The 21,686-nt window shown below is 37.0% G+C and overlaps 2 protein-coding genes across 4 annotated transcripts; one reads left to right on the forward strand and one right to left on the reverse strand.

The window, feature by feature from the left end:
• Positions 1 to 3,164: 3,164 nt before the first annotated feature.
• LOC107776568 (proteasome subunit beta type-2-A) lies at positions 3,165 to 8,371 on the forward strand. The gene is made up of 3 exons (XM_016596482.2): positions 3,165 to 3,438; positions 3,532 to 3,655; positions 7,859 to 8,371. Exons 1-3 carry the CDS (start codon positions 3,281 to 3,283, stop codon positions 8,189 to 8,191), a joined length of 615 nt encoding a protein of 204 aa, XP_016451968.2. The 5' UTR covers positions 3,165 to 3,280; the 3' UTR covers positions 8,192 to 8,371.
• A 1,571-nt stretch (positions 8,372 to 9,942) lies between these two features.
• Positions 9,943 to 13,553, reverse strand: LOC107776570 (non-specific lipid transfer protein GPI-anchored 25). Of its 3 annotated transcripts, none has more exons than XM_016596486.2 (4): positions 13,099 to 13,553; positions 11,046 to 11,081; positions 10,866 to 10,952; positions 9,943 to 10,554 (listed from the first exon to the last, which is right to left on the reverse strand). In XM_016596486.2, exons 1-4 carry the CDS (start codon positions 13,460 to 13,462, stop codon positions 10,331 to 10,333), a joined length of 711 nt encoding a protein of 236 aa, XP_016451972.1. In that variant the 5' UTR covers positions 13,463 to 13,553; the 3' UTR covers positions 9,943 to 10,330. The 3 variants fall into 3 exon arrangements, with proteins under 3 accessions (XP_016451972.1, XP_016451971.1, XP_075086475.1); XM_016596485.2 differs by having other exon boundaries at positions 10,866 to 10,955; XM_075230374.1 differs by lacking the exon at positions 11,046 to 11,081 and having other exon boundaries at positions 10,866 to 10,955; positions 13,067 to 13,553.
• Between the last annotated feature and the right edge of the window lie 8,133 nt (positions 13,554 to 21,686).

Here is a 21,686-nt window from a genome sequence, read left to right on the forward strand (position 1 = left end):
AAAAAGAAATATGGCAAGTGGTCAAGGAAGGGAGTAAAAATGACACGTTCAAGGTGCCATCAATAGGGACACAACAAAGCTCACTGTACTGCAACTGTAAGTTAATCCAATCCTTAAATTGCTTGCATGCCATTAATAGGTTATACTTACCAAAATAATTCCTTGCAGGCTGGATTAGGACAGTCAAGCCAACAAGCACAAACCAACCAGCTGTCACAGTCCAACCAGCAAGCACAGTCCAGCCATCAAGCTTCAAATGTTGTCTCTACATCTATCTGTTGTGACACCTCAAGAGTAAGAAGATGTTCTGAGAATACACCTACATGTAGAGTCAGGGGGAAGAGGCAATGAAAGTGTTGGCATTATACCATCCAGAGGCACGGGAAGAACCAATCTAGGAGTTGGCACTGCACCAGCAGGTAGAGGTAGGGGAAGGGGAAGGGGAAGAGGAAGAGGAAGAGGAACTGGACAAAAGAGAGGAAATGATTCTGAAGATGGAGGAAGGGGAACATGTATTCCATTAGGGGATACAAGTTCAGAAATATTAAATGGTGGAGGGAAGAGACCCAAAACAACTGGCTATGGTGTGTTTGTAGATCCTACAACATCTAGAACAATCCTAAATGTAAGTTAACAAGCATACATTGTTTTACTAATATTATGGAAACCCAAATGCATGTGACTAATGTGTCATGATATTGTGACATTCCAGCCTGGTACAACTTTTAAAAGACTTATCATGGGTGAAAATGCTGTGACGAGTGCAGTTGGGACTAATATTGATATTGGTTTCCAACCACATGACCTGAAATAGAGAGGTAGAAAAGCAATCATAACTGCACAATTGCAGCATATGAGTGCATTCAGTAGAAAAATCCAACCATCAACAGATCCAACCAGCACAAAATCCTCAAGAATATCAGTACATGAAAGAGGAGCTGCTGATAAGTAGTTGATGTTAGGATTGTCGTTGTTTTGAATATGTAACAAACTGTTAGATCTAGAAGGCAACTTAAAACTTTTATTTTGACTTACCTATGACTTCTCGTTGATGTTTATTTTGAAGCTCATATATGGGCCACTTATCTATAGTATTTTGGAACTACTAATTGTAGTGGGAATATAGTTATTGGCATTTAATTGAATTGTTCTCATAACTCATTGAAAATTATGCATAAAGACAGCTTAAAGTAATGAACAACGAATATTGGAATTCATATTAAGAGAATGAACGATTTGTTACATTACATAATCTGTACAAACATAAGGTGAAAACTGCAGATTAATGATCAATAGGCCAAACCAATGCTAGAACAAACTCCTCAAGAATATCAGTACATGAAAGAGGAGCTGCTGATAAGTAGTTGATGTTAGGATTGTCGTTGTTTTGAATATGTAACAAACTGTTAGATCTAGAAGGCAACTTAAAACTTTTATTTTGACTTACCTATGACTTCTCGTTGATGTTTATTTTGAAGCTCATATATGGGCCACTTATCTATAGTATTTTGGAACTACTAATTGTAGTGGGAATATAGTTATTGGCATTTAATTGAATTGTTCTCATAACTCATTGAAAATTATGCATAAAGACAGCTTAAAGTAATGAACAACGAATATTGGAATTCATATTAAGAGAATGAACGATTTGTTACATTACATAATCTGTACAAACATAAGGTGAAAACTGCAGATTAATGATCAATAGGCCAAACCAATGCTAGAACAAACTCCTCAAGAATATCAGTACATGAAAGAGGAGCTGCTGATAAGTAGTTGATGTTAGGATTGTCGTTGTTTTGAATATGTAACAAACTGTTAGATCTAGAAGGCAACTTAAAACTTTTATTTTGACTTACCTATGACTTCTCGTTGATGTTTATTTTGAAGCTCATATATGGGCCACTTATCTATAGTATTTTGGAACTACTAATTGTAGTGGGAATATAGTTATTGGCATTTAATTGAATTGTTCTCATAACTCATTGAAAATTATGCATAAAGACAGCTTAAAGTAATGAACAACGAATATTGGAATTCATATTAAGAGAATGAACGATTTGTTACATTACATAATCTGTACAAACATAAGGTGAAAACTGCAGATTAATGATCAATAGGCCAAACCAATGCTAGAACAAACTACACATTACAAATTATAAAATACTGAACAAAACCTACCCTAAACCATCCATTAATACATAACAAATTGCTGGAAACTAGGTAGCCTTAAGCCAAGTCCAGCTTATATAAAGCAACAATAGAGCCACAACCCACTTCAACCGAGGATTTTTTCTTTCAAGATTGTTAGCTTTTTTAAGAGACCACAAATAACCCTCCTTGGTTGCTCAGGCATTTGATCATCATGCCACATAAAGAATTTGCATACACCAAATGCCTACAAGGAAGAAAGACACGACTTGAGATTGAAGATTTCGAATTTTTTTAAAAAAATTAACAAAAATACTTACTTTTCCCAAATGGCAGCAGTAGAATCAGCGACCTAGGTTTTTATAAGTCCAAGAAGTTTGAAACTTTGCAACATGCCCACATCGACATAAGTACACCATATTCGGCAGATATTATGTAGTGCAAAGAAGAAAATGAAGAAATTGAAGCTTGATTTAATGTGAGGAGAAGAAACTTGAATCTTAAATTACAGCGAGAAGAGGAAAAATTGAAACTGGAATTCTTCTATTTCAGTTTAGTCGCAGATTTACCATGGGAGAAGAAAGGGAGAAGATGAGAGGGTTTAGGGTTTATTAACTTTGGGATTCTGTTGGGATAAATTAATAAAGGGAGGGGATCTTAAATTTTACCGTTGTGGAATCCATGTCAACGGCTATGGAAGAAGTCACGCGCTCAGTTTGGGTGTTTCTCACGTCTTGTACCAAATAAGCGGGCAAAGTTAAATTGACACATAATTGTGCTATTTAATGTATTTAATAGGTACATGCCTTAGTCCAGGTAGCCAAATGAAAATATTGGGCAAGTTAAAGTAGCCGTATATGTATTCTGCCTTAACTGAGGGACAATAAGTAAATCATAGTCATAGAAATAAATTAAAGTTTGTGTAGTAGAATTCTAAATTTCAAAAAGTGTTAGGTAGTTTGATACAATAATGATAAGATATATAGAGGAAAGTGCAATTAACTCAAAACTGAAGCAAACTCTGCTTAACTCTGCTTGTTCTCCAAGACAGACGCCTTCAAAGCTCTTATTCGAAACCAAACCTCAGATTTGTGTGTGAGAAATCCTCAGAACTTTTTCCTAGAAGAAGATGGAGTGCGTATTCGGGATGGTGGGCAATGGATTTGCACTGGTGGTGGCGGATTCATCCGCGGTGCACAGTATACTGGTTCACAAATCCAACGAAGACAAAATCATGATCCTCGATTCTCACAAGCTCATGGGAGCGAGCGGTGAAGCCGGCGACAGGTTATATTTCCTAGATTCAGTAATCATATTTTTGATTTCCATGAACTTTTTATTTATGTTGAGTTTTTGAGTATTTTTTGGGTGAAATTACAGAGCTCAGTTCACTGAGTATGTGCAGAAAAATGTGGCGTTGTACCAGTTCCGTAATGGTATTCCGTTGACTACGGCTGCTGCGGCTAATTTTACAAGAGGCGAGCTTGCTACAGCCTTACGAAAGGTATTGCATATAGCATCTAGGGTTTTAGTACTGTGGTTAAATGATGAATTGGGCCTGTTTTGTTTTATTGTGCAATTTTAGGGTTTTAAATTTGTAGAAGTCCAAAATGTCAAAATTAGGGCTTGGCGTTTCAATCAGTTAATCAATCAATTAATAATCAAACTATAAACTCAATCAACAGAGGCGGATGCAGCATTTGAACTTTATGAGTTCGAATTAGGAGTTCGACCACATCTCATCTAATTTACTGGGTTCCAAATCTATTATTTTTACTTATTTAGTGATTTTTTGTAACACATATGTAGGGTCTAAGCCGAAACTATTGTGTTCAAATGAACCTGTAACTTATTCACTAGATCCGCCCGTCAATGAAGTAGTAAGCGTTACTCCAAAGTAGTTGGGGTCATCGGAGTGAATCCTTGAAACCATTTCTCTCTATTCAGGCCCATTTCATTTTGTGGTTCTGTAAAGCTAGACAAAGAAGGAAATTGAAAATTTAAACAGATGCTGAAACAATTAAGCATCTTTCTCTGGTTTTCTATTATTGTTTGTATGGATGAAAAAGTTATTGAGAAGCAAAGTAAGTTCGTCCTGGCAAGTTTGGCATATGCTACTGCTTGTAGTTGTCTGCTCTATCTAATAGTGAGTCGCTGTTGTTGTGTCTAAGCCGTTGCATTCTGCATATTTATCAGGGCATAACATACTGTTGGTAATGGCACAAGGTTGGCACTTCTGGTGCCATTTCCTGTTGTAGCATTTTTGAGTCTAGCCATATTATCAACCTTGTGTTTCAAAGTGTCTGCAGCAGTAACAATTTTGTACATCATCACTTAATGTCATTTAATGTAGTTGAATTCTCTCCATTTTGTGTATACATTAGCTTCACCATGAAGATCGTTATCTTTGATTGCACTCCTAAATTTTGTGAAAGTTCTGTCTTCTTGTGTTAGCTTCCTTGGTGACAATGTTAACTGGAGGTCTTACCTCAGATTTACATAACTTACTGTTCAATTATCATCCCCCCAAAAAAATAAAAGGAAGAAAGTTAAAAACAACAAAACGACCATTCAGAATCTGGAAATGATAAAATTTATGTTCCAGGAAGTAGGGGCCAGAATTTAAGTTCCAGGAAGTAGAGAAACTTCCTTGTATAAAACTTAGTATAACCTCTACTATATAGCCAATCTGTCAGTTTTGGGTATAATTGCATGATAAACAACGTTGAGGAGCCTTTCTGATCCTAACATAAATCTCTTGCTCAGCTGTAGTATTAGTGCGTATACCAGTGAAGATATAGAGGGCAAGTTTTGGTGCAATGTTTGAGTTGCTTCCTTGATGACTTGTAGGTCACGGTTGTAGAAGTAAAACAAGCTGTTTGCAAAAATCATTGTGCGTTTAACTTGATTTCAAGGCACGGACTTGTCTGTCTGCTCAATATATATTTTTGCTAAAAGATAGTGATGGGTCAATCACCTAAGCTTCAGTTCCAAACTAATTTTTTAACTAATTGAGGTTGGCTTATAAATTCTCTACATTGATTTTGCTTTATTGGGGCCCACTTTATTTTAATACTCAGTAATTTGTCTTTTAAGACAAAGTAAGGGTTATCTAAAATTAGAGTTTCTTTAGGTCTCACACTTATTCCTGCACTGACAAACAAATCATTTAGCAAACTAAACAGATTCTGGCAAGTATGAGATTTAGTGTAGGTATCAACCATTAAGTCTTACTCCAACTAATTGGGATCATCTACACTGATCATTTGCTTCCGTTGTGTTCATTCTTAGCTAAATCCATAGGGATTTAGAGAGAGCAGAAAGCATTTTAGGTCCTCTCGGAGAACTTCCCTCTATATGATTTTAGGTTTAGATCCTTCTCTTTTTGCACCTTCAATCATCATTGTATCACACCTGCATATTGGTGCATTTGTAGGTTTACATAAAACATGACCAAATTATCTCAAGTGACCTTTTCTCTTTTTATCCTCTATATGTGCCCTTTGAACCCTGTGTCGCATGGAAATCATTTTTAATCTTTTCTAATTTGGGGAATTGTAGTAGCTCCGTGGGCTGGCTACCTGAACTTTCACCTTGTTGGTGAGGGTTCGATTCCCATCTTGTAAAGCTGGGGAATTTTAGTAGCTCTGTGGCCTCCCACCTTGACAAGAGTGGGTTGCTCTAGTGGTAAGCACCCTCCACTTTCGACCAATAGGTTGTGAGTTTGAGTCGCCCCAAGAGCAAGGCGGGGAGTTCTTGGAGGGAGGGAGCCGAGGGTCTATCGGAAACAGCCTCTCTACCCCAAGGTAGGGGTAAGGTCTGCGTACACACTACCCTCCCCAAACCCCACTAGTGGGATTATACTGGGTTGTTATTGTTGCAGCTTTATGGCCTCCATGTATTCTTGTTAATCTCGTAGTTGTGAAGTACGATGAAATAAATAGTGACTTGCTTCAAAACCATTTACACCGAAACCACCTTGCTCTCTTTTTATGACTAGTTAAATAGGCCTAGGATATGTCGCCATACGGCTTGCGCTGGTTCCTCCACCGCCACTTCAAACCGAATTAACCTTAGAACAACCATCTAAATTAAGTTGGACAAGGAGGGGGAGGGGGTTTGCTCCAGCTTGAGTACTGACTACGGTTAATGTGTTAATACAGTTGGAAATGAAGTCGTTAAGAATTGGCCACCATTAAGAGGAAGCATGCATATGAGGAAGATGTGGGCAGATAGTCATTCACCCATTTAAAAATCTTGAATTGGATCACTTGTTCGGGAAAAATTCTTGAATAGGATCTGTTAACAGGAGAAGAATCACTTGTATTCATTAGGACATCTTTGAACCCACATTCCCTAACAAATTACACACCACTATCATGTAGATATCCATATGAACATCATTCAGAAAAACGTATATGTGCAATTAAAACTTACTTTAGCATGGGAGACAGGAATCAATTTATAGCACAGATATCATCATTGCTAAATGTTGCAAGAAAATTCATTTTACCTATTCCTCTGTACATTACAGCTCGCATAGTGCTTTATTGAAAGCAAACATTGTAATCAAACTATTTCTCCTAAGTTTTTGCCTGATCAGTATAGATGTGTTTCCTGTAAAAGGATAACAAAAACCATGGAATAGATGAAACACCTCAAGAAAAGAGAAGAAAAAGAACTGTTTAAATGCATTAACACCCTATCTTTTTAAACTTCTAGTTAAAATTCTAGAATGCTTAAAGCCAAGACACCTATTGTTTAAAACTCAATTATATACAACTACTAAATGGGAAAAGAAAATAATAATGACTTTGAGTTTATGTTGAATTGAGAAGAGGATTAGAGAAGAGAGCTTGGCTTGAAGATACAGCCTAGTCTTGCGTTAGAATCTAAAATGAAAAGGAAAGAAAGAAAAAGAGAAGGGAAACAATGTCGTATTAGGAAATACTAATTTGTATTTCTCCTTCAATCCCGCTTATGAGACATAGTTTTGATAGGAAGAGATCTTACTTACCAAATAGTGAAGTCTGATATGTGGAAAACCAAATAATAGATAAAGGGAGAATGGTGGTAGAAAAGATTGATTTCAGATTTGACTTTACATGGTAAGAGTATTGATAGTATCACACAAATGGTATTACTTAATCTTTTGGTTACAGAGTAGAGAAGCAAAATAAAGCTGAATCTGGGCAGCAGTGTAGCTATAGATAAAAGAAAATGTGCAAGATTCTCGTAATTTGTTTTTTTCTTTTTTAAGATACTGTAATGAACTGGTGAAATACTAAAGCCAATAAATCCATTCTCCGCTGCATTCTTTAGTTGCTACTGTGTGTTAATAATTATATTTATACACCTGTTAGGGTCCACCTAAATGGGTGCATCATTGATCTTTCCTACCATCTCTCTTTATAAGCATGATCAGATTTATGACAATGGAACCAAGGTGTCACACTCTTCTGTTTGACATCTGAAGCTTTTTAAAACAAAATGTAGAGTGTCTTGGCCAGTTTTCGCCCTTATTGTCCCTTATCTTTGAATTCCTTGGTTTTGATTACTTATTATGGAGAGGATGTTGGGGAAAGAAACCTTCCGGTCTGTTTTTATCCTTGAAAAGTCGTCATTCTTTCAAGGGCTAGTTTTCAGAATTTTGATGTGCAATTGGTTATCTGCTACACATTGGGTAACTGCAATGTTGTTTTTGTAGAATCCTTACATGGTGAACATTATCCTGGCTGGCTATGACAAGGAGACAGGCCCTTCTCTTTATTACATTGATTATATCGCTACTCTTCACAAAGTGGATAAGGCAGCATTTGGTTATGGCTCCTATTTCTCTCTCGCCATGATGGATAGGCACTACCGGAAGGACATGACAGTTGAAGAAGCTGTTGATTTAGCAGATAAGTGCATCATGGAGATCCGATCTAGGCTGGTGGTTGCCCCACCAAACTTTGTGATTAAAATTGTCGACAAGGATGGAGCTAGGGAATATGCTTGGCGCCAGTCTGTCAAAGATGCCCCTGTTTCCGACTCTTGAAGCTCTGCTTTTGGTTGTTTTGTTTACTCTTTAAGCATATGAATCTTATGTGATGGGAAAAACTTCAGTCATTATAACTGCCTAAATATCTGATGCTACAAGTGTTCGTTGTTTGATCGGTACACCAGTTGTAGGAAGGAATTTAGTTTTAATTATTTTCAAGTTCCAGGTTGATGGAAAGCTGGTGATGTGAGACTTTCTTATGTTTCAACTATCACATGTTTTATGCTAGCATGTGTCTCTTCATTCATTTGTTTGAAAATAGCGGTAATACAGGGGTCACCAATAAGCTTCAGACCAAAATAGAGTTAGTTTGATTGAGGCTGTTGGTTAAAAAGACTCGATTAAGCATGTGGATTGTGTTGGAGGATAAGTTTCAAATAAACTATAAGAGCTTCAAGTGAATAATGCAGGGGAGAACTTAATATGCTAAAAGAGAAAGTTGGGAGGTAGGTTTGCTGGAAGCTGCTTCACATAGATTCTGAGGCTTCTTATGGATCATTTTGGAGCTAATCAGGCTATCTTTTTCTAGAATAACCTTGCCAGATTTAACATTCTGAATATGTTAAAGGGTGGCTTCATTTTACTCCCTCAAACTTCGGAGCGCTGACGGTATATTGAACTTAAAGGCAGTGTTGATTGGAAGAAAGAGAACGTTTCCAATTTCCTACACCAACTTGAGTGCCAGACTAAAAAAGTCCTCTAGAATAATGGAAACAAATGAAAGGGCAAAGTATTAAAAGTGTTTGTCATTTATTGAGAATATCTGCCATATGATGGGGTAAAAGATGGAGTAATCTGTAAAATTTCTAGTTTACATACCCATCTTACGTTATTTCTTGAAAGCAATCAAATAATAGTATATATAACCCAAGAAAAGAAAATTATTCTCACCTTTTTGGAAGTTTTAATTGTTTTATTCAATTCTTAATGGAATCTCCTTTTTTGTAACCCAAATTTAGAAAGAAGAACAAGAGAGAGAGCTTAAAGTAAACATAGAAGTACTTTTGATAATTCATATATTAAATGGATAAGCACTAACAATCTCCCACCCCCCCTCCCCCCTTTCCCCTTTCTCCGGCCTCCCCTAACGCCTCTAGGGAAAAAAAAACAAAGAAAGAGCAACGTACACATATATTTCATCTAGTTCTAGTCCTTATGACATGTAAATTTATCGCTCAGTAAATGGTGACACCAACTGATCAACTGAAGCTAAGAACTAAGGAAAAGGACGAACAAGAGCAATACGAGTTAGTAATAGAATGGATGGCTGTAGCTAGTAAGACAGGATTTTTCATTATTTCCTTTGAACTAATATATAATTCTATCTTGTCCAACTCCCTTATTGTCAATGAGCAGATATTTGATAGAATCCTCTAGCTGAGAACAAATATTAAGTGCACAAAAGCACAAAGTAAAAGCAAAGTAACGAAAAAATACGTGTTGTTTATTAGGCTAAACTGATATATTTTCTACAACAACATACCCAGTATTATCCTACACCGTGGAATTTACGCAGACCTTACCCCTACCTTGTGAGGATAGAGAAGATGTTTCTCATAGACCCTCGGCTCAGGAAAACTGATGTATTTTCTAAATTGAGCATATGCTAAAAGCATATTTAAGAGTGCGTAGATACATAAAGGCATTTTTAGATCATCGCACCGATCCAGCAAAAACGCCAACAAAGCCTGTGAGCTATATATTGAGATGACATATAATGAACGCAAAATTCTATTGCAATTGCATATAAACCAGCCAACTACATTCTAATGGTATATGAAAACTGCAATACAAGATTAATACTCAGATTATGTACCAGAATGAGTGGAAATAACTCCAGTACAAATAAAACTGGCAACATCTGTTTTGTTTTTTTGGAGGTCAGAATGAAACTACTAGGGCTTCCAAGCCTCACAATAGGTGTTTTTCAAAATCCAATCTGATGCTTACACTTCAGAAGGAGTTATTAATATGTTGACCTGTGTGTTTATGAAGCCATGAAAGAGACAGTAATACCTAAGTTGTGTTCTTGCGAGAGAAATACCGGAGAGTGAATATTATGGCAGAGAGACCACAGAGATAGTAATTCCATATCATTATTCCTTTTGCTATGATTGATACACATGATGGTGTGGCCTAGGCAGCACGAGAAGGATTATCACCACATTCAGAGAAAAACAGGAAAATCAATATTGGAATGAGAAACCCTATATGGTAACTCAGTATTCGTATGGCTATGGTTGATGCACATGATGGTGTGGCCTGAGCAGCAGGAGAAGGATTATCATCAACATCAGAGGATGGTGGTGATGAATTGCCTTGTCCTGGTGGTTCTTGCGGTGAAGGGTTATCATGATCACCTGCAATAAAGTGATAATTCATTTTTTCTAGTATAAACTCAACTCCCCCCTTCAAAATTCATTCCCCTGTTTTATTCTTCCATTCATTTTTCGTCCATATTGGAAGCTAGTAGTAGTAGTTTCCTATCTAAGCTTCTAGAAATGCAGTTTGTGGCTTTATCAATTTATGAATGTGATTAGAGATACAATAGTGCCCCTAAATGTGGTAGCAAGGTATTCATGAAAATTGAAGGGAACAATTGGTATGTCAAAGTTATAAACATTAAAAGAAACAGAAGATATAAATATCAGTTCCAATTAGTGTAGCTTACCTGGGTGTGGAATGCGTGGTGTAGGCCTAGGACTTGGGCTAGGGCTAAGGCTAGGACGCCTTGGACCCGAACTTGAACCCCTGTGATCTGCTAGAAATTTTTACACAATGAAGTGAGCAGGATATTCTGAATAAATAGCATCACCAGTTTGGTAATAGCAAAAGATCAAAGGAGAATTACCTGTTATCGCCCGAAAAGGAGGCAGCATAGTTGATCCTGAGTCACGGAAACAAAAATAGTAAGCATTTTTATGTCGAGAGATATTGTGTACTGATTGAAATGGATAATCTTTGAATGTAAAATCTTCTGTGTAATGAACTATATATGTAATTTTTCATTTGTCTTTAACATATTTGTGTCGAATAGGTTAACATGAGTATACTGAACTCTTAGAAGTATACTGCAATTCATATATGTGCCCCTAAAGGAGTCCAGAATAACGCAAGTGGTGAATGAAACTCAAGTGTAAAATTAGAAACAAAATGGGCAATAGAGAAAGAGGTTAACTGGTTAAGGCATTGGTTCCAGGAATAGTGCTCAGTTTGGAACTAGCTATGTAATACTGCAGATGGACTACTCATATATGGCTAAGTTACAACTCTTTTTAAGTTAATGCTGTTATATCCAAGTTTCAATGATGACAATTGTGCAAAACTAATTCCTATCTACTTTGATTGTAGGAATCAAGGCACCAACAGAAGGAAATGAGATCAAAGAAAAGTTGGTGATGCTAAATCAGATGATGCTAGGACAAGAAGCTATCAAAAAGGAAACCAAATCCCAGAAGATTCAGCAGAAGCACTAGCCAAGAAGACCAAGAACGAAGGACGAAAACAATTTGAGTACGAAACACAACATAGTGGGAGACAATTAGAAGTGCTGCTCATTTCTTTGATAAAACAATGAAGCACTCCTTCGATTAATTAATCCACCCCGCCAAATGAGACAACTTGAAGTGCTGATCATTTTCGGCATGGAACATAGCACTCCTTGGATTAATAAATCTAGCCCATCTCTCTTGAAGGAACTTCCTCGAATCAAATACCAAATACACAACAATACTCGCCTATAAGAACACTGGCAAACTCAAGGATTGAACTGCGCAACTACAAACACTGTCTTCTAAGTCTCTCTAGTTCTTAGTACAAGCACTGTATTCTTAAGTCTACGAGTACCACAAAAGATAGGAAGAGTTAGAACACAAAAGAGAATTGTGTCAACATCCAGAAATTATTGTTGCTAAACATCGTTGGTGGTGAACGAGCTAAAACCATCAGTGTTGTAATTCTTTATCAAGATCTAAGAGAACCCTTGTGACCCAAGGGAAACTGGACGTAAGTACCACACTGGTACTAAACTAGTATAAAAACTATTGTGTCTTGTTTTGCTTTCAATTTATTGCATTCATCTCTATCTTATCTGTATGCTGTTCGAAAACCAGTCGACTAAACTAAAACTTAGTCAACTATGGAACCCCTCTTGTACTTTCAAATGCAACTATGGAATCATGATCCACGCTAAGTGAATATATTTACTCGCAAATGATGCATACATAACATGTGTTTTCTACATAAGGTTTATCATTTTACCTTAGTAATTAATACTACCAGTATGCATTATTCCATACTATATAAATCTTCGTTTGTATCGACTGCATCACAAGGTATGTAGCAAATTCTTCCAAATCTAAATGCATGTATTAGGAAAATGCTTACGTAGGTAAGCAGCACATTCTGAACTCTATCGTATAAAAATTACTGCTGCCAAAAGCAGAACCAGTATTTTCCTTTTTTTGTTTCCTCAAAGAAACAACAAAAAATCTAGTATAGGTAATATAGTTCTCTATTGTCCCATATTGGAACTTCTCATAATCTCATCTATCCAGTTTTGATCAACTGTTAGAGCTAAATTGAATCATTTTAAAAAAAAAAGTTTAGATAAGTATTTACAAACTACACAATTACATAAGCTAGAATTCACCTCATATCAAAATGATTAAACATTAAAATTAAATAAACATTTTTAAAATACCGATCGATTAAATCAAAATTAGCCTGAACATCTAAGACGGAAGCATCAAACATTTTGAAACAGAGCAACTTTAATTAACACATTTACTTCCAAGTATAATATTACTATCAGTCCATAACGAAAAGTTTCGATACATCTAGAAGATTCATGTGCAGTCACAGAAAATGTACGTAAACAGGCGTGAAATCGGAAGCAAAATTACCTGAACAGAGAGATTCAAGAGATAAATTCTCCTCTCCTTCATTCTCCTTAACAGGACAAACAGAAGTTAGCGAGATCAGCTTCGTTGAATTGATAGGGAAACCAAGGATCTGAGGGTTATGAACGAGGTAACAAAGACAAATCGCAGTATTATCATCAAACGCCGCCGCGAAGTTATCGCAACACTGAACCGGAGGCGAATCGGAGATGTTGTTCGGGGAGTCGGAAATGTACGGAAGGCATGGAGAGAACGCCACTAGTTCGTCAGCGCAGCCTGAAGACGGCGGTGGTGTTGACAGCAGTGCCGGAGGTGTACTGCCGGCGGCGAGTAGTACAACAGAGACTAGGAAGAGTACGTCGGCCATTGTTCTAGTTCTAGAGAGAAAGAGAGAGGAGAAAGAAACGGTTATGTGAGTTGTTGAGTAACAGATTAGTGGAGACTGATTTTAACCGAGGCTGTAATTGGTTGGAGTTGTAAATTCTGTTTTGTACATGGAAGAGGCGAGTAGCGAATGGCGGGAAAGGAGATTTTCTTTATTCCAGATATACCCTCTAATTTGTCACGATTTTACAGAAATGGTCTAGATGGTTAATTTAGTTTGTCCGCTTTATGTATCAGACCGGTATATCTATTTAGCTTTGTTTTATTTTGTTATCCTTTTTTTAGTTTATAGGCACCCGTGTTTACCCCAATCCTATGAATATCTGGCACATGACTTTACATACACTATTATCCTAAACTCTACTTAATTATCCATATTTTCACTTCAATTTATTATTTAATCAATATAAGTTAGTGGGCGTTTGGACATAAAAATTATAAAATTTTAAAAAAAAATGTGAAATTATTTTCCAAGTGAAAATAATATTTGAAAATTAGAGTTGTGTTTGGACATGAATACAATTTTGGACTGGTTTTGAATTTTGTGAGTGATCTGAAGTAAAAATTTTGAAAAATAACTTTTTGGAGTTTTTCAAATTTTCGAAAAATTCCAAAATGCATATTCAAGTGAAAATTAAAAATTTTATGGCCAAACACTGATTTCGAAAAAAAAAAACAAAATCTAAAAAAGTGAAATTGTTTACATGGCCAAACGGGCCCAGCTTTTGCCTAGATTTGTTTTTGAAAGGACGTAATGAACTTTGACCAAATTCATAAAAAGATTTCGTTATTATTTAAGACCGTTGAAAATTTTGAGAATTTTATTTCTCTAAAAATGTTTTTGATAGAAAATAGGGTCCCTTTTTATCCTTATATGACTAATCGTTATAGGTAGAGAGAGCTTACGTCTTAGCCAATTCCTCTTGTTTATGTTCCCTTGGGATGAAAATTATGGAAAATTGCACGTTGCAGTTGGTAAGTACATATAGCGTGCAGAGATAGATGCAAAAACTCATGTAGCTAGTAAAAATAAGAGCATTCATTCTCTTTGAGCTATCATATCAAACTTACTATCCATATTTGGTGCTAATGTGTAGTTTTGCATTTTTGGCCTACTTAGATCGTCGTGCCAACTAGCACATTTTTTGTGGTCTAACTCATGTTTCACAATCACATTCTATTTTATTTTCTAGCTCCTTAATTAAAAATTCCATCATCTTCTTATACATTGGAATACAATAATCGTGTGTAGCAAATGTAGATAATAAAATTCGCGTCAAGAAATTAAGCGGGAATGAAGAATATTGTAACAATCATAGTATTTTACTTCATATAATATGAGCGTTACAATCTCTGAATTCTCTGATTTTTCTTGTCTAAGATAACATCTTGATGGTCGCCACGAACTCTATCGGACAAGTAGCATTGATCTTTAACTCCTTGTATTTGATTTGACATCGTTCTTGATCTTGAATACTTGAAATTTTTGTTGAAGTGCTTGAATGCTTGAACACTCGAAATTTATAGAGAATTGTGACATTTGATCACGAGCTCCCTTGTGTCTTCTTGTTAGTCATCCACTTCTCTTCTTCTCAAATAAGAGAAGTGACCCCATTTTAGTCCGTGGGCTTAGTTCTTCACGAGCTCCCTTGTGTCTTCTTGTTAGTCCTCCACTTCTCTTCTTCTCAAATAAGAGAAGTGACCCCAGTTGTGCGGTGGAGTAGCCTCTAAGAAAGACTTATGAGCCATGGGCTTAGTTTTCATAGGTCGACCTAGTTAGGAGAAAACCATCTAAATATGCTAGCACAATAATATCCATCTAAATAGGCTAGCGCAATAATATTGGATTTTTATTTAAATCAATTTACTTATATTTAAATAATTAACCCAATATATATTAGTCCATAATATTTGTTCGGATCAAAATATATTTAATTTGGGATTAGACTTAAATTTTTATGAATTTAAAATTAATAAAATTTTAATTACTTACAAATGCCCCATACTTCAAGACTTGTTGGGTGTAAGATCGCTGAAACCAGTGGCGGACCCACGTGGTGGCTAGCGGGTTCAATTGAACCCGCTTCGCCAAAAAATAATACTGTGTATATGTATAAATTAGAATTAAAACTGTGTAAATTTTGTATAAATATTTTATTTGAGCCCACTTGACAATTACTATTTTACGACTAAAGTTATGTACTTCTAAAATTGAACCCGCTTGTACAAAATTATGGATACGACACTGACTGAAACCCAAGACGGGATTTGAAGTAATAATGAGAGCGACATTTCTTACCGCCCTTTTTCTTAAAGAAAAGAAATAGCATTGTTTTTTCTTCTTTAACTAGGAGCAATTTTCCGAAACCAAATTTCAAACTTGAATAAAGATGTCAGTGCATGCTAGAAGAATTCAAGTTGAACAAGCCATGAATAACAATAGAGCAAAATTTATTTATAGTCATTCGGACCAAACTTATAATATCCGATAGTTCAAAATTATAATATATATATTTTATAATCCAAAAGTAATTTTAGTGGCTAGCCACCGAATTATAGATCTGACCTACGAGCACAAACACAGATTCACTGGAGAAATAATTTTCGGCCCGGAATGGTTTAGCCGGAAAACTTCACCGGTCACAGCACTGGCCGAAAAATTCACGGTCGCCGGAAAAGTTATATACCGGCCAGATCTGCCGAAATTCAAATAGCAAGCAAACCATCTTTTAGATCTAGATTTTCATAATATCAAAAGCCCCAAAAATAATAAATAAAACGAGAAGAAAGAGTCGTCAGATTTAATGGAGGGTCGCCGGTATTTGAGTTTCCGTCCAGATCTAAAGCCAACGAGATCGAGCATAGTGGGTTAGACTGACTGGGTTTTGATTTCGATTTCATGATTTGTGGTGAGGTCGAAGCTGGAGTCTGGGCACCATTAATATTAATACTACAACGGCTGAGATTTGACAAATCTTGTATTCAATTCTTGAAACCTTCCATTTCACCATGGAAATCAACAATGTCTTTTCTGATCATTGCCATTTCCTCTTTGTAATCTGTTTCAAAGGGTTGGCTCCCATTTGGCCCCCAAGTATCAATTACTCTCTCCATCCTCTGTTGCAACTCGTGCATATCAAACATGACTCTTTTATCAATCTTTTTTTTTGGACCAACTTTTTCGTAAAAAATTGTATATGAGGCTAATATTTAAAAGTCATTTTAGATTATGTATTAGACTGGAGACGAAATATATACAAAATGGACTGTCATTATAAAAAAATTATATAAAATAAACTGTCACTATACAATTTATATACAATAGACTGTCACTATATAAAATATATACAAAAATAGACTGTCAGTATATAAAATAGACTGTCACTATACAAAATATATACGAAATAGACTATGACTATACAATAATATACTAAATAGACTGTCACTATACAAAAATATACTAAATAGACTGCCACTATACAATTTATATAGAATAGATTGTCACTATACAAAATATATACAAAATATATATACTAAATAGACCGTATATATACAAAATATAATAAATAGACTGTTACTATACAAAAAATATATATAATAGACTATCGCTATATAAACATTATACAAAATAGACTGTCATTATACAAAAAATATACAAAATAGATAATTTTGGGCTATTAAATATAATATATTTGGGCTGGAGGACCATTTCGTGTCAATAGAAAAAAAATAAGAGCTATTAAAATTTTAAAGGGGCTATAGAAGGTTATTTTCTCATAACAATATGTCTTTTGATTGATAGTTCGTAAGAATCCTTATTCTCGTAAATTAAGGTTATGCCACTTGATTTAATCGCCAAGTATTTACATTAGAATAACAAGGATATCTTTGCATGTAGTAACGTGGGCCGAGTAGAATAATGATTATTACAGTTCTTTCTTTATTTTCCCTCAATTCTTGTCGTATTTCAATTAAACTTGATATATTTTCGTGCCTCATCGTACCTCCTATGTGGCTAGGAATTGGTATTGCATTAGCCTAATCCATGCCGGAAACAATTGCATAAGCCACCTTAACGAGTGATACCACATAGAGATGAGCCTTCTGGACAGTCGCAATTCGTAGCTATTTTTAGCACTACACTTATCAATTTCACACAATAAGAAGTAGTCTTTGCATCAACTTTTGGGTTCGACTTGTGTAACGACCCGACCGATCGTTTTGAGAGTTATAGTTTCGTTCCTCCATTTACTGTTCATTTTGTACTTTATAACTGTTATGTAACTTGTCGGGATAGTCGGTTCGGGTCCGGTGAGATTTCTGGATGAAATGAGACACTTAGTCTCAAGGTTGAACGCTTAAGTTGAAAAAATTGATCGGATATTGATCTTTGAGTAAACGATTCCGGAACGGAGTTTTGATGGTTCCGTTAGCTCCGTTAGGTAATTTTGGACTTAGGAGCGTGTCCGGATTATGATTTAGAGGTCCGTAGTGGAATTATGCTTGAAATGACGAAAGTTGAATTTTTGAAAAGTTTGACCGGGAGTGGACCTTTTGATATCGGGGTCGGATTTCGATTCGGAAGTTGGAGTAGGTCCGTGGTGTCATTTGTGACTTGTATGCAAAATTTAGGGTCAATCGGATGTAATTTGATAGATTTCGGCATCGTTTGTAGAAATTAGGAGTTTAAAGTTCATTAGGCTTGAATCTATAGGCGATTCGTGTTTTTGATGTTGTTCGAGGTGGTTTGAAGGCTCAACTAAGTTCGTATGAGGTGTTAAGACTTGTTGGTATGTTTGGTTGAGGTCCCGGGGACCTCGGGGTGATTTCGGACGGTTAACGGATCGAATTGAGGTTTGAGGGAAGAGCTGAAGCTCACCAGCTTCTGGTGTAATCGCACCTGCGGAGTGGGGATCACAGGTGTGATCTCGTAGAAGCGAGAGTTGATCCGCAGAAGCGGCCAGTGAGAAGGTGAGCAGAGGTCGCAGGTGCGAGGTCATTTCCGCACCTGTGATGCCGCAGATGCGGTTCGGTTTACACAGAGGCGGAGCTGGGCAGGGCGTAGGTGCGAGGAATTTACCGCATCTGCTAGCCCGCAGGTGCGAGCGAGGCTCCGCAAATGCGGAATTGAGAGAGGGGCCTGTTTCCGCAGAAGCGGATGGAAGGCTGCAGAAGCGGCTCCGCAGGTGCGGAACATGGAGCGCAGATGCGGGCCTGAGGAATTTAAGTGGCTTCCGCAGAAGCGGGGAATTGACCGTAGAAGTGATTCGGCAAGTGCGGATATATGGCCGCAGGTGCGAAAAACTTGGGCAGATTATTAAAATAAGGGTTCGCAATTTTGGCTTCATTTCAAATATTTCAAGCAAGGTTTAGGCGATTTTTGAGAGGGTTTTCGAGGGGATTCTTGAGGTAAGTCCCTTGTGCTTATTTTTGATCAATAATATTGCTTCCCCATTGATTTTCCCACGTACTTGGTGTGTATTTAAGGTGTAAATTTGTAACACCCCAAACAATTTCGAAGTACTTAAGTGCTATTAAGAAAGTTGATGTGCGCTAATTATATTATTTTGTATGAAGATGAGGTCTATTAATGGGATGGATATCAATTGGATATGATAATAAGTGTACGAGTCATATTATAAGTGATGTGGGGTCTAGGGAGAGCCCTAAGTCCAAGTCAAGTTGGAAATTTCATGATAGACTAAATTTCAAATGAGTACGTACAAAACCAAACTTTGGACGATCATATCTATATATATGTAAGGAGTTAGGTGATGTATGACCTATTGAATTATCTTGAGTCTAGTTTCTAACGCTTCAAACCGTTTGTCATTTGGACATTCCTACAAGACGTTATGACCAAATTATCAAAGGCTGGCGGAGGAGCCTGCAGATGCGAAGCATCCGAGGCCGCGTCCGAAAGAGAGGCTGGCAGTGAAGTGCTGCCATAGCATCCAGGTCCGCATCCGAGCTTCAAAGAGGAGTGAAGTGGGGATGCGAAGCATCCAGGGCCGCATCCGAAACCCAGAAATCTGGGCCTATAAATACAATGTCGGGTAAAGAGGGTATTTTGTGTATTTGGGGGTTAGGGTTCTTGAAGTGAAAGGGTGATTTTGAGCTCAAATCAAGTCCAATCGACCAAGGTAAGTTGTTAATGATGTTTTGGGTTGATTATTACTCAATATACATGAGTTCTAATATCATTCTTACATCCAAATACAAGATTTCATCATCAAATCCTCAAGAACACAAAAATCACCAAAGTTGTGATTTTTCAAGATTGATCTACTAGAGGTAATTCCAATGCTTCAAACTCGTTTATTATGAGTATTTAGAAGTATTTGAAGCATTTGTTATAAGTTTTAATGGTTGAAAGATTGGATTATAAAACTCTAGTTCATGGCATGAATAGTACTTTTGAGAAAATAAGAGAGAAAATGAATGGTAATCTTGGCGATGAAATTTATGAATACAATGAATCTATGGGATTTGTAACTAATATTGGTCTCATTGGATGTTGTTATTATAGATTGAAGTTGATTAGTGTAGTGCATCGTTGTAGTATCATTAAGGGAAGAATTTGAGGTATGTTGGCTAAACTCTTCTTTAAGAATCAGAATTCCCAATATCCTTGTAAGTCCGAGATGCTGATTATAAATGGAGTATTCCGATAAGTTCTGTGATGGAGATATATGTTCAATTCGTGTTTCAAATTCTCTTATCATATTGCATTATAAATTGAGGATGTGTCCCAAACTATGGATTATGTATCCACATGCTCTAATTTCTAGTCGTGATTTATGCGAAAGTTATTATGCCAAGTTGTGTAGAGATTGTGATTGTGATACACCTCCACCCGCATACATTGGGGTGAGGCGGCATGACCGGTTTATGTGGGGATTATGGTATAGAGATTGTGATTGTGATACACCTCCACCCGCACATATATTGGGGTGAGGCGGTATGACCGCTTTGTGTGTGGATTATGGTATAGAGATTGTGATTGTGATACACCTCCACCCGCATATATATTGGGGTGAGACGGCATGACCGCTTTGTGTAGGGATTATGGTATTGTGGGACTGCACCTCCACCCGCTTACATTGGGGTGAGGCGGTACAACCGCTTTGTGTATAGTTTTGGTATTGTTGTGGCACCACCACTCGCATACACTGGGGTGAGGCGGCATAGCCGCTTTGTGTTGGTATTGGTATCGTTGATGCATTTCCACCCGCATACATTGGGGTGAGGCGGCATAGCTGCTTTATGTAGGTTCTTGGTATAGTGGTTATACATCAACATGCATACATTGGAGTGAGGCGGCAGGGACGCTTAATTAGAGTTGTGGTGTTATACGTACACCTCCACCTGCATACATCGGGTGAGGCGGCGGGGCCGCTTTGTGTGAAGATGGTTACAGAGGACCTCATCTTAAATCCTATAAATGTTATGGATAGCTTTTAATAAGCTTGCTATGGTTTAATCGGTTATCTATATTATTCTATTGCTGCACTGGTTCATCATATTCATCTTGTATTTCTTCATTCTTAAATTAGTGTTTAGTTTTCATACTAGTACTATTCGACGGTACTAACGTCCCTTTTGCCGGGGGCACTGCATCTTTAAATGGATGCAGGTGGTTCCACAACAGGAGACATTGATCAGTGATAGCAGCACACCTTCTTCCCAGCTGACTTGGTGAGCCCCACTTTATTCCGGGGTCATGAATCCTTTGTACTTTGTGTATTTTGTTTGGGGTATAGCCGGGGCCTTGTTGCCGGTATTATCATTATACTCTTATTTATCTATAGAGGCTCTGTAGACATAGTGTGGGTTGTGTATTGGTGCTGGGGAAGACAAAATATGTTATGTTGTGGTTGTATTACTTGTCCATTGAGACTTTAAAAATGATGAAGCTATTGGAAATGAATTGCTATTGTAGACGTGAACACCATTTTGTCTAATTAATGAAAATAGGTATTATCTCCATTTGTGGATGAGTTTGGGTAGAATGAAATCTAACAGGCTTGCTAAGTCGGGTTCACTTGGTTGAGCGCCGGTCGCGCTCCTCGGTTTTGGGGCGTGACAAACTTGGTATCAAAGCCTAAGGTTTTAAAGTGTCCTAGGATATCTCGGAGCCGTGTCTAATAGAGTCCTTATTATTGGTGTGTTGTCGACCACATCTATAATTAGGATGCTACATGGGC

Source organism: Nicotiana tabacum, chromosome 14, assembly GCF_000715075.1.
Source record: "Nicotiana tabacum cultivar K326 chromosome 14, ASM71507v2, whole genome shotgun sequence".
NCBI classification, from domain to species: domain Eukaryota; kingdom Viridiplantae; phylum Streptophyta; class Magnoliopsida; order Solanales; family Solanaceae; genus Nicotiana; species Nicotiana tabacum.

What these genes read in the sequence shown, in the direction of transcription:
- LOC107776568 (XM_016596482.2), top strand. Translation starts at nt 3,281, where the DNA reads ATGGAGTGCGTATTCGGGATGGTGGGCAATGGATTTGCACTGGTGGTG. An exon ending in AGCGGTGAAGCCGGCGACAG is followed by an intron (nt 3,439 to 3,531) that starts GTTATATTTCCT and finishes GTGAAATTACAG; the next exon opens with AGCTCAGTTCACTGAGTATG. An exon ending in TTGCTACAGCCTTACGAAAG is followed by an intron (nt 3,656 to 7,858) that starts GTATTGCATATA and finishes TTGTTTTTGTAG; the next exon opens with AATCCTTACATGGTGAACAT.
- LOC107776570 (XM_016596485.2), bottom strand. Translation starts at nt 13,462, where the DNA reads ATGGCCGACGTACTCTTCCTAGTCTCTGTTGTACTACTCGCCGCCGGC. An exon ending in TCTTGAATCTCTCTGTTCAG is followed by an intron (nt 11,082 to 13,098) that starts GTAATTTTGCTT and finishes TCCGTGACTCAG; the next exon opens with GATCAACTATGCTGCCTCCT. An exon ending in ACCACGCATTCCACACCCAG is followed by an intron (nt 10,555 to 10,865) that starts GTAAGCTACACT and finishes ACTTTATTGCAG; the next exon opens with GTGATCATGATAACCCTTCA.